Source organism: Schistocerca nitens, chromosome 1, assembly GCF_023898315.1.
Source record: "Schistocerca nitens isolate TAMUIC-IGC-003100 chromosome 1, iqSchNite1.1, whole genome shotgun sequence".
Taxonomy (NCBI): Eukaryota; Metazoa; Arthropoda; class Insecta; order Orthoptera; family Acrididae; genus Schistocerca; species Schistocerca nitens.
Genome location: NC_064614.1, coordinates 772,850,038 through 772,870,874, shown reverse-complemented (window position 1 = coordinate 772,870,874; position 20,837 = coordinate 772,850,038). Strand labels below are relative to the sequence as shown.

The following is a 20,837-nucleotide window of genomic DNA, read 5'->3' as shown; positions in this document are numbered from 1 at the left end:
TGTGTCTGTGGAGCTGTGTGACTGATAACATTATAGAGGTCCAAAGGCAAGGAAGACAAGTGAGCTGGTAAAGTCTTGGATAGAGTACAGACAGCAACAAGCTTCCTAAGATCAAGTGCAAATTTGTTTATGTTTCCCAGTTGCACAGCCCACAGTCCTGAGAAGAAGTAAAGGAGACATTGTTGCTACAGAGCTTACATGGGCAGCTATTCTTTATCAATTGACCATTTACTAATCTTGCTACAACTGGCTTGCATACAGTTGGTTCTGTATGGACAGCTAAACGTGACAGCTGTGCTATTAATGCAGGTTATGGCAAATATCAAACAATGGTGTGCGAAGGATAGGACTGGAAAATAACAGGGAACCAACACAAACTAGAGTACAATTTCAATGGATTCTGTGGTCTATGGTATAGTATTTATTCCGTCATTTTTATACCATTTGATCATTTGTTCATTTCATTATTTATTTTAACTAGCATATGTGGATCCACATCCATTGGTTTGGCCCGAGAAATGTAACTATTTAGTATCACTTGTAATGTTCTTCCACCCTCAAGATTTTGTTCTATTCATTGCATATTTTAACTGACTTTAGTTTAAGTTAGAATGAAGAGTCAAGATCACTCTAATATTTCTTTATTGACCAGTTTTGGCTTATGTAAAAGCCATCTTCACAAGTTTTGGCCCCCTATGGCTGGTGTTGGTGGCTCCTTGGTTGCCTCATGTTACCAGTACTGACCTTAGTTGCTCATAAAAATTGTTATAGTTATCTGCATTGATTTAGCAAGCATATGTAGGCTTGGTAGGCTTTAAGCTTTTAAACATGGCGATGCTTCAGCAGTGGTGGACAGTATTGGAAAATATCTGCCAATGAGTTGCAGAATTAATAAACCCTTAGTTCTGTAACTGATTGCCTGTTAGTATCTAATCCTATCATTTGTACACTTTTGTTTCATATTTGCCATAAGCTTTTCACTAAAGAAGGATTTGGCTATATTCATCATATCAATGGTAGGCAATGGAAACCTCTTAACTCCACTTTGTTAAATTTTACAAGTGAAGTGAAAACTGATATACATATATATATATGATAGAAAGAAACCTTCCATGTGGGAAAATATATGTAAAAAACAAAGATGCTGTGACTTACCAAATGAGAAAGCACTGGTAGACAGACACAATAAAAAAACACACAAACACACACACAAATTTCAAGCTTTAGCAACCCAAGGTTGCTTCATCATATATATAGTTATAGGCAGATTAGATAAGTCTATGTACTCTCAAATTTCTGTTTGATTGTGAAGTACTTGTTACTCAAATTAAGAGAGCTTCACAGAAAATGGAGTTATGTGGTTTCCATTGCCTATCATCTATTGATTATTTAAAAGATTTGCTACTGAGGTTTTACCATTATTTTGCACATTTTAATTGTTAATATTGGAATTGTTTTGGTCATTGTGCTGTTAATAAACTTACTCTGATGAGTAACGTAAGTGACTTCACAACCCCTAGCTACTTCCACTCCACAGCCTATTGTGATATGCTATTATCAGCATACCACAGTGATATATTGATTGACACTATGTATTCTTTCCCATTGTTGAAATCCCAAACAGAATAATATATCTTACAGTGACTGTTCAGAATCAGACAGTTTGTAATTTAATGTTGGAACAAGACTGACATCTTATTGAGTTTCATGCTGAAATTTTAATATGCCTACACTTTAAGCAGTTTGGAAGCAAGGTATAAAACAAATATACAAAGTGAACAGTGTACCAATTTACAGAGGAAACGTGATGTGCTAACTCAAAAGAACTTTGACTTTCTTAAACTGATAGACTTGAAACCATGTAATGACATCACTCTAAACAAGCAGCGGCCTATGATGAGTAGTGTAGTCCTTTTGCTTAGGCACTGTTTAATAACAACAATGTGATCAGTATTCTCATTCACCACTGTGCTGCATTAACAATTCTATGCAACATTTTCCTATACTTTGAACGAAAGTTTGTAAAACACACCCATAGTGCACTTGCATTTCAGTTTCAGGAAATACAGTGCAAACTGTATAGAGTTGAAATATGTCTTATGAGAAACTACATTAACCCTTAAAGCATAAGCTTCTCATTTAAAATCTAACTGACTGGCTTATAAAATGCAGGCCAGTTTATGAAAAAAAGTGGAGCCAAAGCAAAAAAAAAAGAAAAGAATAATGTGCTTTAGGGTCTGTATACTACTTAAACTAATAATGGCATAATTTTGAAGATTGAAAGCATGTTCACATCAATGTCAAACAGAAACAAATTTTGGTTTGAAGTGTAATGGTGAGCAAGCCAATGTTTAAGGACTGAATGATCCCAAACATAAGATTGTGATCAAGAAACTTCTGTGGAAGATAAGTAACCAAGAGGAATTGGTAAAAGTGATTACAGGTATTGGAGGTAGGTGTTCCATTTCCTTTAAGCTTCTGTCCCTAGAAATGGTCTGAATCCCCATTAGTACTGACCACCACCCAGCACATCCAGAGAAGTTAAACAGCAGTTCAGTTAGAAGTTCAATAACTTCACACACAAAGTGTGGGGACCATTTATAGTGTATGCCAATTTTGCATGCCTTCCTGTACATACAACAAGTTGTGATGGTGACCCTACTGCCCCAAACACAACCCCCACAGAACAAGAAATACCATTTTCTTCACTATATCAGGTTTTCTGTTCATGCTATAACTATATTAAATCCTATGAAAGAGGCAATACAGCAATGAGGTTGCTCTCTCAGCTTAAAGCTCTTGAAGACAAAGTCAGTGAGATCTATGATGCCATGATTTCCAAGGCTGTCATGCAAGACATTTAATCAATACATGATGAATGTGAAGTGTCATTAGTGGTCTGTCATTAGGCAATAATGACAAAGAAACCACCGATGGATCCCTTATTTACCTGGTAAATTTCATGGTGCAGTGCAAAATGAATGCAACCTGAATTACAAGGTCCCACATAACATGCCCTCGTTTTTCCACAATTTAATTGGTTATGATGCTTACTTCATTATTGAACTCTTGACTGGTTTTCATGTAGGTAATGACCAAATTGGTGTTACACCTGAGAGAAAGCAGAAATATTCCAGTTTTGAGGAGGAAAACCAAGTGTATAACATTGTGCTTCCCAGGTTCATTAAGATTTATGCAGGCACCACTTCAAAAACTCATTATGGTGTGCAGCTAGTGAGAGGAGCATATCATCTTCACATAAAGTTCCAGTTAATTAAAAATGGGATCTTCCCATACAGTTTCACATTTGGAGTGGATATTCTACAAAACAGCACTGCCAAATACTTGTATGTCTGCATTCTCCAGTAAACTTTCAGGCAACGCCATAAGGAATGCAGAATATGAGCACACACAGTGTGTTTGGCAGAAATTTAATATCTCTAGCATGTGAATATCCGAGGCTCTACATGGACATGGAGATATGCCCCCTTGTAATTGTATGCAAATAATCCCAGAGTGTATGCCTAGAAACATGCAATCTGGATTTTACCCACTAATGTACTGCACCTGGGTTATCGTGGAATGCAGTGCTCAAAACTGCAAGTATCAAACTTTTTAATTGATGCTGATAACTTCTTTGAGTGCAGAATTCATAGGGGCTTTGCCACTGTATTTTTACACAAGCCAAGGCAAATAACCTACAAATGAGTTAATTGTCCAATGACACCATCGATTTAAGTCAAATCCTGTACTTGTATGTCAACATTTTATATGGGTTTACCATGCTACAATTTCTACATCGTTAATGTTTCCAGCGGCTTACACATGCTGAAATTGTAGACTGGATTTTTCGACTGCGGTACATGCTTCTTGTATAACATATCTCTCTGAGATGGACTAGGCATATTCTAGTAGGCTGAGTGACAAGCACAACGATTTGCCACTGTGTTCAGAGCGCACAGTCTTATGATACTGTTCCCTCCTCAAGTTGACAACACTGATGAGGCACCCCCTTTATGAAATTTGATGAAGGCTTACACGATATAGTCATTGGTAAATGATAATTAAAAATATTCGAAAACACCTTGGCAAATTGGTCAATCATTTAGATGGGTGTCGTGTGGGAGCAGAGGGGTGGAGACTGCAACACAACTGACGAAGTCAGTTATACGGGGTGCCATCTTCCATGAAGAACCCGTGGCTCTTGATGTGGTAAAAGCTGTAGTACAGTTCATAGAACCTGTTTATGTTGCCGTACGTGTAGACCTACCAAAGCTCCACATGTATAATTTTCACTGAGTTTCTGAAAGGTCGTTTCAAAGACACAAAGTTGCTTCATACGAACACAGCCAGCTTCATTTGCTGAGGAAGGAGTAAGATCCTTATGAGATGCCGATCAGATGTGTTCAACACGTCCGGATATAAAACCGTTAACCTGTTCGGTATGAATCCAGGCAACATTAAGTTTATCTGTTAGCTGATAGATCAGGCATCTCTCTCTCTCTCTCTCTCTCTCTCTCTCATATAATCAGCAGAAAAAATGTTCATTTCACATGTTATAGTTCTGACCATAGCTGTCTTCCAGCAATTGTATGCAAGTGTCAGTTGAAAAATACAACCAACCAGTCGCAAGTAATTGTTTAACACTTATACCTAGGCTTCGACACCTCTAAGGAGGTCTTCATGAGAATGAAAATTCCAAAGCTGTAAAGTTACATTTTGAGAAGGCAACAGTCAAAGGTTAGAGCAGACATACTCAAGTTAAAAATAAAAAATTAAAAACGTTCCAGACTTTGTAATGTACACCTTGCAAGGAACAAAATCATGTGGTGCTACAGAAATATGTTAAAATGTTGTGGACAGGTGAAGTGCGATATAAAATAAAACGTAAATCTGTACGACGCGGAGGGGTATGCCAGTTGAGGGAGCGAGGGAGAGGGAAGAGTGTTTCGGATAGGAGGAGTGGGGGGGGGGGGGGGCGGAGGACATCACCGCACAAAGAAGGCAAGGTCATAGAAACATTAGAACATAGAAAGAAGTTTGTTGGCCGCTTACGTTGGGTCGGGTGGCACCCCGCAAAGTAACATCCAGTCCATCAGGGAAGACCAGAATTTAGCGATTCTAAAGGACAATGCACCGGTTCTTCTGTCGCGGGACAACTGTTTGGGTACAATTTACGTTTTACTTGTACATTCGGCATACCGAAGATTATAGAACGATCCAACTGAACGTATAAAAATCAAGACGCTTTCGCTTCTGAAGAAGAGTTCATCTGACGATGTTCTTAAAAAACTTAGACCTGGTGCTGCTGTCTCGCGGAGTTTATACAGTTTGCGTAAGATACACAAGCAAGGGGTTCCCGTTCGGTCTATTGTTAACAATCTTACAACTTGGCCAAATACTTAGCATCTTTTCTCAGTCCCGATGTCGAAATCTGAGAACATCATGTATCCAATACTCTGGTTTTTATTCAGAATTTGGAGTCTGTGTCTCTCGTTCGTTTTGATGTTGTGTCACTCTTCACCAGAGTTCCTCTTTAAGATTCTTTGCAGTTAATCGTTAAAAAACTGGACGAAGAAACAAACAAGCTTTGGCGACATGTGTTGACGTCGACGTATTTTTTATTTAATGACAAATGCCGTACTTTGAACAACCTGACGGAGTGGCTGTGGGGAGTCCATTATCCGCACAGTTGCCAGTTTGTTTATCGAAGATTTTGAGGACACGGCTCTGAAGACGGCGTTTTTAAAACCAACTTGTTTTTGGGGATACGTCTGCTATGCGTTTACGCTATATACATGGGAGGGACGCTCTGCATCGTTTCCTAGATAATTTTGACTGTTTGCATCCCAATATTAGGTTCACGATGGAAGCTGAAAAGGATGGGAAACTTCCGATTTTAGATGTCGTGGTCTACAGGAGGGGTGATGGGACATTAGGACGCAGTGTTTGTCGTAAGCTTACGCAAACGGACATATATGTTCATGCATCAAGTTATCATCTGTTGTACCAGCGCACAGAGGTCCTACGTACGTTGGTAAAAAGAGCCTGTGCCATCTCAGGAGCAGATAGTTTGATACAAGAACTGGATAATCTAAAAACAGAGTTCAAGCAGACTGGTTACACTGATAATCAGATCCGTCGTGCTCTACAGATTGGACCTTCTTGGGAACCAAAGGAAGTTACAAGCAAATAAGTGGCGTTCCTACCTTTCGCGGGAAGCATATCTTCAAAAATAGGAAGAATTTTAGAGAGATTTGATATTAGAAGTGTAGCCCATTCTCCGGCTAAGACTAGAGTGCTGCTTGGCCCCGTGATGGAGGACTTGGGTTTAACAAAGCCCGGTGTCAACAAAATCCCCTGCCATTGCGGGAAAGTGTATATTGGACAGACAATTCTTACGATCTGGGATTGATGCGTGGAGCACCATCGGCACACGCAGTTATTTCAGCCAGAAAAAAATTGCTGCTGCGGAACAGTGTTTTACTGAAGGACATAAAATGTTGTATGATGAGACAAGTGTTTGCCCCTGCGTCGCGTTTTTGAGACTGTTTAGTGAAAGAAGCCATTGAAATCCGGCTATCTGACAATATTATAAACAGAGGTAAAGGATATCCTTTAAGTAAGAGTTGGATAAGAGTTGGAACCCTGTTCTGCTTGATATTAAAAAACAACGGTCTTTGTTTCAGTTATCAAAAGGTGTCAACAGTATTTGATATCAATTTACTGTTTCCGCGTGTTTTCACCACCGGTGGGCTGCCGTGCTTTGCACCAGAGGGCAATTTAGGTTCGCGCACGCGCATTGGCCCTACAGGCGCTGTATAAAAAGAGACGCCGCTGCGGTTTGATTTCAGTTCGGCGAGTTAGTGCGACGGCTTACTCGACTGAAGATGGCGGCCAGGTGGATCACGGAAATATTGTGTCAAGATGACGTTATGATCCGGCTGGAGACCCGATGTGAATATCATCTAGAAAGCGGTTTATCGATTACGCTTATGTGTAAAGGTATATAAAACTAAAGAGGGAGTAAGATTAAAGGCAAACCAGTGAGAGAGTAACAAGGTTAAAGGCAGGTATTTAAGGCAACTCCTGAAGTTATGTCTCCTCGCTCGTAACCCTTTACTAAGCCCAGTATACTTGCCTGGAGTTCTTATGAGTCAGCGTTTCAGTGTCTAATAACAGGTATGTGAAACCTTGAGGGTGTCGTTGCTGACGTGTTGTGTGGAGGGAATGTAGAAGTTCGCTAACATCATTTATTAATATAGAGACCTGTTTCGGCAATTCTCTGTTGCCATCTTGGGATCTATGTCTACATCATTACATAACCTCCTCCACCAGTTCAATAACTGGTGCTGTTCGATATATTTCCATGCTGGTATCGTGAGCTCTATGGACATAAATTGTATAGCACCAGTTACTGTACAGATGGAGGAGATTATGTAATGATGTAAACACAGATCCGAAGATGGCAACAGAGACTTGCCGAAATCAGTCACCTATATCAATAAATGACTTCAGTGAACTTGGAAACTGAGAATTTATTCAGTGTTCGTAAGACTACAGATCGCCCCTTCGCTGAAGATGTCGGAAGTATACAGGGTGGTCCATTGATAGTGACCGGGTCAAATATCTCACGAAATAAGCATCAAACGAAAAAACTACAAAGAACGAAACTTGTCTAGCTTGAAGGGAGAAACCAGATGACGCTATGGTTGGCCCGCTAGATGGCGCTGCCACAGGTCGAACGGATATCAACTGCGTTTATTTAAATAGGAACCCCCATTTTTTATTATATATTCGTGTAGTACGTAAAGAAATATTAATGTTTTAGTTGGACCACTTTTTTCGCTTTGTGATAGATGGCGCTGTAATAGTCACAAACGTATAAGTACGTGGTATCACGTAACATTTCGCCAGTGCGGACGGTATTTGCTTCGTGATACATTACCCGCGTTAAAATGGACCGTTTACCAATTTCGGAAAAGGTCGATATTGTGTTGATGTATGGCTATTGTGAACAAAATGCACAACGGGCGTGTACTATGTATGCTGTTCGGTATCCTGGACGACATCATCCAAGTGTCCGGACCGTTCGTCGGATAGTTACGTTATTTAAGGAGAGAGGAAGTGTTCAGCCACATGTGAAACGCCAACCACGACCTGCAACAAATGATGACGCCCAAGTAGGTGTTTTAGCTGCTGTCGCGGCTAATCCGCACATCAGTAGCAGAGAAATTGCGCGAGAATCGGGAATCTCAAAAACGTCGGTGTTGAGAATGGTACATTAGCATCAACTGCACCCATACCATATTTCTATGCACCAGGAATTGCATGACAACGACTTTGAACGTCGGGTACAGTACTGCCACTGGGCACAAGAGAAATTACGGGACGATGACAGATTTTTTGCACGCGTTCTATTTAGCGACGAAGCGTCATTCATGAACAGCGGTAACGTAAACCGGCATAATATGCACTATTGGGCAACGGAAAATCGACGATGCCTGAGACAAGTGGAACATCAGCGACCTTGGCTGGTTAATGTATGGTGCGGCATTATGGGAGGGAAGATAATTGGCCCCCATTTTATCGATGGCAATCAAAATGGTGCAATGTATGGTGATTTCCTACGTAATATTCTACCGATGTTACTACAAAATGTTTCACTGCATGACAGAATGGCGATGTACTTCCAACATGATGGATGTTCGGCACATAGCTCGCGTGCGGTTGAAGCGGTATTGAATAGCATATTTCATGACATTTGGATTGGTCGTCGAAGCACCATACCATGGCCCTCACGTTCACCGGATTTGGCGTCTCCGGATTTCTTTCTGTGGGGAAAGTTGAAGGATATTTGCTATCGTGATCCACCGACAACGCCTGACAACATGCCTTAGTGCTTTGTGAGTTCATGCGCGAACATTACGGAAGGCGACTACTCGCTGTTGAGAGGAATGTCGTTACACGTATTGCCAAATGCATTGAGGTTGACGGACATCATTTTGAGCATTTATTGCATTAATGTTGTATTTACAGGTAATCACGCTATAACAGCATGCGTTCTCAGAAATGATAAGTTCACAAAGGTACATGTATCACATTGGAACAGCCGAAATAAAATGTTCAAACGTACCTACTTTCTATATTTTAATTAAAAAAACCTACCTGTTACCAAGAGTTCGTCTAAAATTGTTAGCCATATGTTTGTGACTATTGCAGCGCCATCTATTAAAAAGCGAAAAAAGTGGTCCAACTAAAACATTCATATTTCTTTACGTACTACACGAATGTGTAATAAAAATGGGGGTTCCCATTAAAAAAAACGCAGTTGATATCCGTTTGACCTATGGCAGCGCCATCTAGCGGACCAATCATAGCGCCATTTGGTTTCCCCCTTCAAGCTAGACAAGTTTCGTTCTTTGTAGTTTTTTCGTTTGACGCTTATTTCGTGAGATATGTGGCCCAGTCACGATCAATGGACCACCCTGGGTAGATGAAACGGGCCTCGTTTACCTGTAGGTTGGGCATCTGCTTGCAGAGGTCGAGCAAGTGCTGTGTGGAGTCGAGGTTGGCGGTGACTGTGCGGCGCAGGCCGGCGGCCAGGCTGGTGGAGGCCGCGCAGTGGAAGACGACGGACACCTCCTCTAGCAGGCGCGCCGCCGCCTCCTCAGGCAGCTGCAGCCCCAGCTGCGGCCGCGACACGTCTCCCGGCACCGCGAACACGCGCTGCCGCCACTCGTCGCCCTCCAGCTGCGAGAACAGCTGCAACACCACAGGACGTCTCCACTCACTCTCTCCTGGCTGGTTTCTGAGCTGGAGATACGCAATGTTGGCAAATCATGGATGCTGACTTTGATCGTTAACAACTAAAAATCGATCCCAAAATATTAGTGTTTTCAACAATGATGTTAAACGATGAACTTAGAGAGTAGCGTAAAAGGCAACATAAAAACACATCCAACATACATACTCTTACAACGTCTTGTTCGCAGACTGTAAAAATTACTTTATTTTAAAGAAAATGTTTCCCCTAAGTCTACTGAATTGTTAGTAGACTGTTGCCTGATTTTGAGTTCAGTTTCTCAGAAACTGAGGATTTGACTCAATATTTAACTAAATTTTTGTAGCTTTTGTACCTTTGGATAGGTATTGTACATGACTGATTCTATACCTACAATGTATCTCGGTTAAGATCGAGAAGGCTGTCTTTCAAATAACTGAGTTTTGATGGTAAGTCTTTCCTGTTCTACTTTGCAAATTATTCTTTTCTTGTGCCATTTTGTTCTCTGGTTTTCCAAAATGGATCAATGTGTTGCTTGACACCTCGAAAGCACCAACTAAAAAAAAAAAAAAAAAAAAAAAAGAGACGTGGCCACAATAGCCAATTTTCCGGCTTTAGTAGGTTCAAAAATATCTCCGCTGCCCTTTCCCCCCCCCCCCCTCCCCCCTCCAGCCCCTTCCCAATGGCCACTTTTGAAGAGCTACAAATGTGTTGCACTGATGTTATACAAGACATATTGAGAGAAATATTCGTTTAATTGACGAAACAATTTACAGTGGGAACAAGCAGTTTAATCTTTTGTCAGTATCCAAGGTCGATATCTTCTTTTTAACACTGAAGCTGCAATTTTTCAAAGGCGTCAGTGTCGATATTGAATATCGACTGTCATTGAAGAACCATAGCTTAACTTTGCGCGGGACTCGTAGCACTAATGATCTGTGGGGGCCCTGTACAACAATATGCGTGGTTATTTTTAACGTGTGTTCGTTCCTTACAAAATACGAAGGTAAAGTATAACAAAATTTTCACAAGCTGCGACATTGTCGTGAATAAAACAGTGACCCGTATATACAATAATTTTCCTTTAATTTACGTCTATGGTCACAAACTTTTTGTTAACAGATTACCGGTTTCGGTCTATAATGACCATCATCAATCTGTTTCCATAAAAGTAAAGTCCTAATGTACTGCAGCCATAGTGGCATCGTCAAGTGTTAAATGCATTTAACATTTCGTCAAATATTAAATGCATTTAACACTTGACGATGCCACTATGGCAGTATGCCAGTATGGCTGCAGTACATTAGGACTTTGCTTTTATAAAACAGATCTGATGATGGTCATTATAGACCGAAACCGGTAATCTGTTAACAAAAAGTTTGTGACCACAGACGTAAATTAAAGGAAACTTATAACAAAATTTTATTTCATGAATATAAGCTCTAGGTATTTTTCTCTCATTCATAAAACTGAAACAAAATTTTCGATTAGTAGTCGACACATAAAATGAAACCACCAAGGACGAGGATATTTTTATTCGGGTATCCACTAACTCAGGACATTAAGTTTGAGGTATTTACCAACACTCGGATTATCGACAAGCAGAAAAGTAAGTGGCCGCTGACTGTTTCTGCATGCTATGTCGCAATTATTACAACTCGCGTAATAAAGTTAAACGGGTCCTATCGTTAACTTAGAAAGTTTCGATCTCCGAATGAACTGATGTTTCTCGCCACATTCTATAGAAGTAAGTCACAAAGTAGGAAGTTACAACACTCTTCATGACGAGTATGCCGTGGACATTTCCGTCTTCGAAGATGACAGCGATGTTCACAGGTCTGCACTGATCGGTGCTTCGTTTGGCGAACACTGGGAACCCTATCAGATCTCGATTGGCTTGCCATATCGCTCTTTTTTATCTTAGCCACAGACATTGTGAGTACTTGGAATAGCGGGCGAAAAATAACAGCTGACTTTCCGAGAATTTTATAGCAATGAATGGGTTCACCTGCACTTGGTTAACCTGACGAAACATGGTTCAAGTGGCTCTGAGCACTATGGGACTCAACTGCTGTGGTCATCAGTCCCCTAGAACTTAGAACTACTTAAACCTAACTAACCTAAGGACATCACACACATCCATGCCCGAGACAGGATTTGAACCTGCAACCGGAGTAGTCGCACGGTTCCGGACTGCGCGCCTAGAACCGCGAGACCACCGCGGCCGGCCTGACGAAACATGTCGACAAACATCATTGCTGGGGGGGAGCACCTTTTTGGCCAGGCGGGCGTACACGATATTAGCGTGATGTGTCCTGAAGGTGATTATTGTTTCTCTCCGAAGAGATTATCTTTTCCTAACACTCTTACTTCAGTCTTACTTCGAGACGCCGAATTTTCGGACTAATTTTTTGTTTCAGCCTCTTAATTTTTCAGCTTGTAGGCGTAGAATGGCACACCAAGAACGAAGTGCTCGATTTCGAAAGAGTATAAAGATAGGGTTGTACTCTTTCGCCCTGCTGCATGCCAACCTCGTGTAGGGCGGAAAACGGGTAAAGTTTTCAAAGTCACGGAGCGAAGCTATCCTGCTACATTAGGGCAATGTCGACATGAGTTGAATGCAATGAATACATTTCGCCACCGAGACTGGGTCAGGGCAAAGCAAAAAATCGGCATTTGTGGCGAGCCAGGCAGCAGACGTCAGCAGAATGTAGTGGGTCAGAGCAGCCAAACAGGGTCACGTCACCTTCGTTATGTAACGAAAGAAAGGCTAAGTGAATGCAACAAACGCTGCCATGAGCTTTACGAATCATTTCTATGTTATAACAAACTCGTTAAGCAAGTACGACAGAAGAAAAACCGGTGATACCTCCGTAACAGCAAGCCCTATGCGGTCATGACGAATGACATCGGGTAAACGTTATCCACTACTTCAGTCCATAAATACCCCAGTAGTTTAGCTCGTAAAGCATTCGGTCAGAGGGATCGATGGCGCACATTACGTTCACACTCGGTTCCCTGATTGCAACGAAGTGACGTCTGGCGAAAGTGTCTTGTAGATTTCCTGCACACTACGGAAAACGGTTCATCAAGATGAACGGAACGAGCGAGGAACGAATTCTAAGTAACGGTCTTTCATAGATCCACACTTCGGTCACCGCTCTCTATTTATAGTTCCCGGGAACGGGAAACGGTCGGTCTCGTTCCCGCAACGGCACGTCCAGCCTCGGTCCCGTTCCCGTCTGTCTCGGTCTCGGTCTCGCTCGGCCGGACTCGTCTTTCTTCGCGTGGCCACTCGTCGTAGTTCCACTGGCGACTGCTCAGTTAGTTCAGTATCGAGTTGTTGTTGTTCGTTTCGTTCGATGCACACGCCAATTCTAGATCTGTTCCAAACCTTTTTTGAACTCTGAACTTCTGGTTCTTTTCGTATTCTATTCAGCGTCCAGGACCGGTAAGTAAAATGTATTTATAATTACGTAAATTACATAAAAATTACGTGGTGTGTAATACATACATATTTTCAGGTAACAAAACGGCGTATCAGCTTACTTCACTATTTTCATAAACAGCAGAAGAAATGCTTGTAAAAAGACAAGATTTTTTTTGTTATTACGCATTCAAAGGACGTAGGCATGGCACACACGAGAGGCCATTTTCCGTCTTTTTTTGATCCAAGGTAAAAGAGCATGTTCATTGTTATGGAAGGCAGACCGACTTACAACCGAATGAAGCCCGCGCTTCGTAATCGAGTGTATGGTGTCACATTTTGTAAAGAGAATATGATAACTCCTACAATATTATTTCAGCGGTACAGGGTGGCGCACGAAAAATCGGACCCGAGTACTAGACTGCTCATTGTCGCTTACCAATCGTCATCTATTTTTTCGAAGTTATTTGCATTAGCTTATTTGTTATTTCTTCTCTGCCTGATTATTACATGTTTATCTATTCTGCTCGTAGCGGTCAACAATTCGTGCGTAATTGGCGAGCAGTCTGTACTTGGGGCCGGTTTCTCGTGCGCCTTGTATTATTTCACTGCGATCAGCCACATAACGCTACAGTTGGCTAAACGAGATGTTTTTTTCAGAATCACGAAAATTACAAGTGTGTTAGAATTCTGTTATAAACAAAAGCTCTGTAGTCCAGGGGGAGGCAAGTGCCCCTCTTGGCGCCTTCCATCTTCAATCACCTGTGCTACTAATTTTCAATTTTTCATAAGAACCATGTACCAAGCACAGTGAATGGTGAACGAGTAAAAATGAACGGTTCCCAAAAAAAAGCTATCACCAGTGAAAAAACACAGTACATCCAAAATTTCTGCTGCAAAAACTATAATTCCTTCAATAAACGTAACACATCAAAAGAAGTCCGTAGCCAGTGTAATGCCACTTCCTCGGACGAGAAATAAAAAAAAAATTAGCTCCCAATACCCCAAAGATTTCGCCCCCAAGTCCCAAATTCCCAGAAAAGTGAATAAGCGAACGAAGTTCCATTTATCACTATTATTAGGACAATAACAAGTAATTAAATCAGGAATCTAAGACTTAAACAATTTAGAAATCTACGAAAGAAAGATTAAATTTCAGTAACATTAAAACCAAAATCATAATAAATTGCAAAATTAGCATAAATTAACATTCGCAAAGTAGAACCAACGATCCCAAAGAATACTCCGTATGAGTACTCTTTGGGAATAGTGAGTAATGACTAAATATAATTCAATGCGTTGTCACTACGTTACGAGCGTAAGCGAAGCAGGTCCTATATTTGAATGCTCGTACAAATAGGCGCGCTTAGATTGTTTTAGAGATTGAATAATTGCGATCTATTATGACGCAGTAATACGATCTTCTGACTTCAAATATCACGGCATTAGAATTCGAACGGAGGACTTTTACCTACTAGAATAAAGTGAACTCTTAAATAGATAACTGAACTAAACATTACTTAGACAGTGATTTAGGCAACGAACACTGATAGACAATTTTCATTCATAATAGCCAGTGGTTTATGGAACTTCAGTGATAGGTCCGAAGCATATAATTTAAATCTCCCAACACCTGAGAAAGTTTTCTTCTCAAGGCTCGGTTAGGGAGTCACTGATATTGTGCAATAAAACACCCTATCGTGCCAATTCGTGCATTTGTGATTTAAAATTCTATCAAATTATTGACATGAAACGCCCGAGTAATAATTACGCGCAGCGATAATAGTTGACTGTAGCGCTCGGCGCTTGTGTAGAATCTTTGACTCAAATATCAAGCCCACTGTTACGATTTCTTAGATACTTGAAATTACGACCACCTAGTAGGGAATTTGTTGTGGATGTGACTGTATTGGTTTTAGCATTAATATTTCATCATTAATCAGTTAAACATCGATTACGAACGATGCTTGGTGAAGTAAATATCTCACGCACGTCGACATTTCGGTTCAGCACTGTTATTTTGTGTAACGTCGTCTTCGTAACTTGATAACGATCTCAACACTCTACCGACTGTCGCCGAGTTTTAGCCGAGGCCAAGTACAAATCAAATCAAATCAAGAAGAAGAGGTGTTATACCAGGGTAGAGCATACTAAGTTTTTAGGTGTACATGTAGATGAGAATCTTAATTGGAAACTTCATATTTTGGATCTCCTAAAGCGACTAGGTTCAGCAACTTTTGCAATCAGAATAATTGCCAATTTTGAGGATGTAGAAATTAGTAAGCTAACATACTTTACATACTTCCACTCTGTGATGTCATACGGAATAATATTCTGGGGCAACTCAACACTTAGGCAAAAGGTATTCACTGCTGAAAAGAAAGAAGTCAGAATAATGTGTGGGGTTCATAGTCCCACATGTTGTAGGCATCTGTTTAAAAGGTTAGGAATTCTTACAAGTGCTTCAGAGTACATTTACTCAGTAATGAAATTTTTTCTCAACAACATGGACCCGTTTAAAATCAAAAGCGACATTCATGATTACAATACGAAAAAAAAGACCTACACTATCCTTTACTTAACCTATCTTTGGCACAGAAAGGGGTAAAATATGCTGCTATAAAACTTTTTGATAAATTACCAGTTGAAATAAAATGTCTGACTGACAGCAACAATAGTTTCAAAAACTAATTGAAATCATACCTCCTTGACAACTCCTTCTATACCATAGATGAATTTATTAATATGAGGAAATAAATCTGATAAATACATGGGTTTTGTGCCATTTAAGGGAATGGGATAGATAACAGAAATATTTAGGTATAACACTATAATGTAAACAAAAAAAAGAGAAAAAGACTTGTTTCCTATGCGCATTTCTTGTGCATTTGACACGTTCCACATCATAACGGTTTTTCCATGCTATTGATCAATGGAACACGTAACTAACTAACTAACTAACTAGTTCCCAAGCATGAACGACTTTGCCCGACTCCAATGGTAGAGTCGTAGAGTTCAGTGCCAGTCTGCCTCTGTCGCAAGTGGGAGGATGTTGATGTCTTTCCGTCCCAGCAGGATCAGGACACCAGCGTTCCCGACATTTCGGCGGGCTGAATATGGCCTACCTGGACGGCAGGCCAGTATCGTCGAATTCACGGTTACACGACCATCGTCATCGCGATACGAAGGATTACGAAGAAGGGGATGAGCGGGAGGGGACAGAGCACCTCCCAAGTCGGCGTATGTTAGTTCAGTACGCGCATCAGGGGCCGGGGCCACAGAAAGCGGCGAACCGCCAGTGCAGCAGCGGCTGGAACGAAGTGTGCGGTGTCAGCTGCCGTGAGCGGGCTGAAGGCTGCTCACGACACGATTCCTCAGCGGGCATTAACTGACAATGCCAAACACGAGCCAAGACGCTACCTGTATTTTTATGGAAATAAATAACTAATTCTGAATTATCTTCCACTGCGCCTACCGGCGAGCACAGGTCACTACCATCCTCTCGAGAAAAACTGGCAACGAGCGAACTGTGAGTGTGTCTCCTGACACAGAGCGAGCTCTACTTACGCCCTCCCAACAGTCGCCTCCTGCAGCCCCTACTGTTCAGTCTATACATCGAAGAAGCAATGACGGAAATAAAAGAATGGTTGTAGACTGGGAGCAGAATTTGGGGTGAATTTATCAATGACAAGATTCGCGGATGACACTGATCCTCAGCGTATTAGGAAGAATCTCTGGACCTGTTAAATGGAACGAACTATGTAATGAGCACACAGTACGCATTGGGAGTAAACCTAAGAAAGGCATAGTGATGACAAATAAGAGAAATTAGATATCGGCATACTACTGGGGGCCACGACGTACAAGTTGTGAACTATTTTGGGTGCAGAATAACTCATGATGGACGAAGCTGCGAGTACACAAAGCAGGATAGCGCAGGACAAATGGGCATTCCCGGACATGAGAAGTTTACTGGTATCAAACATGATCGTTAATTTGAGGAAGAGATTTCTGAGAATTTACGTTTGAAAGACAGCATTGTATGCTAGTGAATCATGGACTGTCGGAAAGCCGGAACAGAAGAGAATGGAAGCTTCTCGGACTTGGTGCTTCAGAAGAATGTTGAAAAAGAAGTGACTGATTAGATGAGGAATGAGGGGGCTCTCCACAAAATCGGCGAAGAAGGGAATATGTGGAGAACCTAACGAAATGATGATATGCATTAAGACACCAGGACATACCTTCCGTGGTACTAGAGGGAGCTGCACAGGGTAAAAATTATACAAGAAAGAAACATTGTAATACGTCCAACAGATAAATGAGGATGTAGGTTACACGTGCTGTTCCGAGATGAATATGTTGGCACGGGGAAGAGAATTCGTGGCGAGGTGTATGCTGATGACGACGGTGCAGGAAGAAACCGCAGCTGGCGGCCGCAGAGGAGGCGCCGACTTACCGGTGAGTCGAGGAGTCGCGCGACGCGCTGCTCGGCCGTCTCCCGGGCGCCGGGCCGCACCAGCAGGTGGGCGGCGGCGAGGCGGGGGCACTCGCGGAGCAGCTTCTCGAGCAGCACGCCGCCCACGAAGCCCGTGGCGCCCGTCACCAGCACGCTGCGGCCCGAGAACCAAGCGCCCACCTCCAGCTCCCCCATCTCGGCTTCAGCTGCCACTCGACGCTGCCCTCTCCCAGTCTCCACTGTCGCAGCCTGGAACACAAGTAGAGCAGTGGCTGTCATCTAGTCACTGACAGAGCCCCTTGTTTAAACAACCATCTCCTTGAGACAGTGACACGTACTGCCAGTGGTATCTTGTGGAAACGTCCTTTGGGAGACTCACGAATTGCTGCCCAGGACAGTTCAATGAACTGGTAGGAATTAAAAGTAGTAGATGAGTTTTGCTATTTGGGCAGCAAAACAATGACGGCTGAAGTGGAATGGATATAAAATGCAGACTGCCATTAAAAAGAATAGCATGTATGAGAAAGAGGAATATGTTTGCATCAAATATCAACATACAAGGGGCGTTCAATAAGCATTATAAGCATGCAACACTTTTTTTCTGAAAGCAAGTTGGTTTTATTCCGGATTTCTGTACACTATATCATTCGGCCGCTCCTTTGGCTACAAATCCCTATTTCTCAACACAATCGCTATTCACTACGACGACCTTCTGCCACATTTCTAGGGAGGACTCTGTGCCAGCAAGACACCACTCTACTTGCCGCATCACTAACCTCCCACTCATCCACGTACTGCTTCCCGCGGATTGCGTCCTTCATTGGGCCAAACAGTTGGAAGTCGGCAGGTGCGAGATCCGGGATGTAGGGTGGATCAGGAAGAACAGTCCAATGAAGTTTTCTGAACTACTCTCGGGTGTGTAGACATGTGTGAGGCCTTGCGTTACCACGGAGAAAGAGAAATTCGTCTGCATTTATGTGGCGACGAACACGCTGAGATAGTTCCTTCAGTTTCGTGATGGTACCACAGTACACCATAGAGTCGATCGTTGCACGATGAGAGGGGCATTAAACAGAATAACCTCCTTGTAGCCTCCTCAGAGGCCAAGAAGACCGTCGCCATGACTTTACCGGCTGAGGGTGTGGCTTTGAACATTTCATTCGGAGAAGCGGTGTGGCGCCACTCAATGGATTGTCATTTTGTTTCTGGTTCGAACTAACGAACGCATGTTTCATCGCCTGTGACGATGTTTGCCAAAAAATTGCCACGATCAGCAATGCAATGCGCAAGCAATTCCGCACTGATGATCCTCCGTTTTCATAGTCATCTCTTAGGCAGAGAGGAGCCCAGCAGGGACACACATTGTACCCCGTGGTGGACGAGTGTGTCAGCACTACTACAGAGATGTGCAGTTGTACAGCGATATGTTTGATTGTGATCCGTTGATTACCTCGAATGAAAGTGTCTGCATATTCCAACACTGCAGGAGTCACGGCCATTGTGCGGCCGGCGGGAAAGCTGGTTGTCGGAGAGGTTTGCGCGACATTGTTGCGATGATTACAGACGTCTCGCCCAAAGACTCACCGCGTCTTTGTTCACTATCAGGTCTCCGTAGACATTCTGCTAGTGCCTATGAATATCTATGATGCTCTCATTTTCCGCCGAAAGAAACTCAATGACAGCTTGGAACGCACTGTAAAAGCCCACATACCAGTGTAAACGGGCCGTGTTTGCAAACGGGACTTCACTGCATGTCGCGGAATTCCAACGTGGGTTCTGTACTGGGCGTGAGGAAGATGATGGGGTGTGTCCACGGATGGCTCCTGACGACAGAATAACTACACTTATTGCTCAACTGCAATGCATTGGTTGTGAGCCCTTTCGGCGGGGTATGCTTCCGCTCTCAATATTCTCGGCGGCGTCGAAAGGGGGCCGGCGGACGCTCATACGCGCGCCCTGTGCGGCGACAGTAGCTGCGCTGGCGGTAACTAGAATCTCCTGCATCTGCGGCAGCGCTACGGCCTCGCCGGCTCGTACTGCAACGGCTGGAACCACGTGCCGAGGGCCTCTGTCGTGGTGGCAGCGGCTGGAAGGGCGTGGCAGCGGGAGAGGTCAGTGTCCTGTCTCAGCGGCCGTCCCCTACTGTGGCTGTCTGGCGTCAGCGGGCCAGGTCCCCGGTTGCCTGTTGGCGGCGGCGGCGGCGGCGGCGGCGGCGGCGGTGGATTCACTCTGGCACCTCCTACTAGACGATCTGCATTACGGCGGTGACCATTACGATGACTGAGATGGCAGTGATAATTCCGGACTGCTGGCGGCGCTAGATAACACCGGCTCTGCGTCACTCGAACGCCTCACGAGGGATGATGTTGACGAGCTGGCTGATGGCCCTTAAATACAGATTCTGCTGCTGCTGTCTGCTATTCTTCTTCCCAAGAAGGTCGATGGAATATTCCGATGTTGCTCGGCTGACGTAACTGACCCGATTACGGCCCTCGATGTCGACACCCTGGCTTGTGGCGAGTTGCTTGTCTCCTCCTCTGTTGGACGGTGGCACAGCGTTCTCTTGCGTTTTGCTTAACTCGGCGCTCCATCGACCCAATTACACCACGGTATCATAGCAGTGAACTGCGCAACGGAATGTAACACACATTCTCCTTCTGGCTCCCAATATTCCTTCGCATTTTAACTAACTTCATTACTGTAGAACTCCTACTGTCATTATTCTACCGCCGCGCGGAGTGGCCGCGCCGTCTCAGGCGCCATGTCCCGGATTGTGTGGCCTCTCTTGCCGGAGATTCGAGTCTTCTCTCTGGCATGGGTGTGTGTGTTGTTCTTAGCATAACTTAGTTTAGATTAAGTAGTGAGTAAGTCTAGGGACTCATGATCTCAGCAGTTTGGTCCCTTAGGAACACACACACACACACACACACACACACACACACACACACACACACACACACACATTCATCTTCATCATCATCCTACCCTCTGTAGCATCTCTGTTACAGACGCCATTTAGAATGCTACATATAGCACCGCCACTTGTAGAAACTTCATGAAACTATACGGTCTGAAGCGGGAATATTCCAGTGCTCCACGTTTTTACAACCGAAATTGGCCGAGAAAAAAAAAGTGTTGCATTACTTATTACATGCAGCTGTTTGGAAGAC

At 43.0% G+C, this 20,837-nt stretch overlaps 1 protein-coding gene across 1 annotated transcript in view; it reads right to left on the bottom strand.

Moving 5' to 3' along the window:
* The window catches only part of LOC126202979 (putative fatty acyl-CoA reductase CG5065), a 141,972-nt gene that overhangs the window by 86,626 nt on the left and 34,509 nt on the right, over positions 1–20,837 (bottom strand). Inside the window, exons 2-3 of the mRNA XM_049937202.1 lie at positions 17,668–17,916; positions 9,517–9,765 (exon numbers count right to left, since the gene is read on the bottom strand). Of these exons, the coding sequence (XP_049793159.1) occupies positions 9,517–9,765; positions 17,668–17,862 (444 nt within the window). The 5' untranslated portion in view covers positions 17,863–17,916. The remainder of the gene's footprint in view (positions 1–9,516; positions 9,766–17,667; positions 17,917–20,837) is intronic.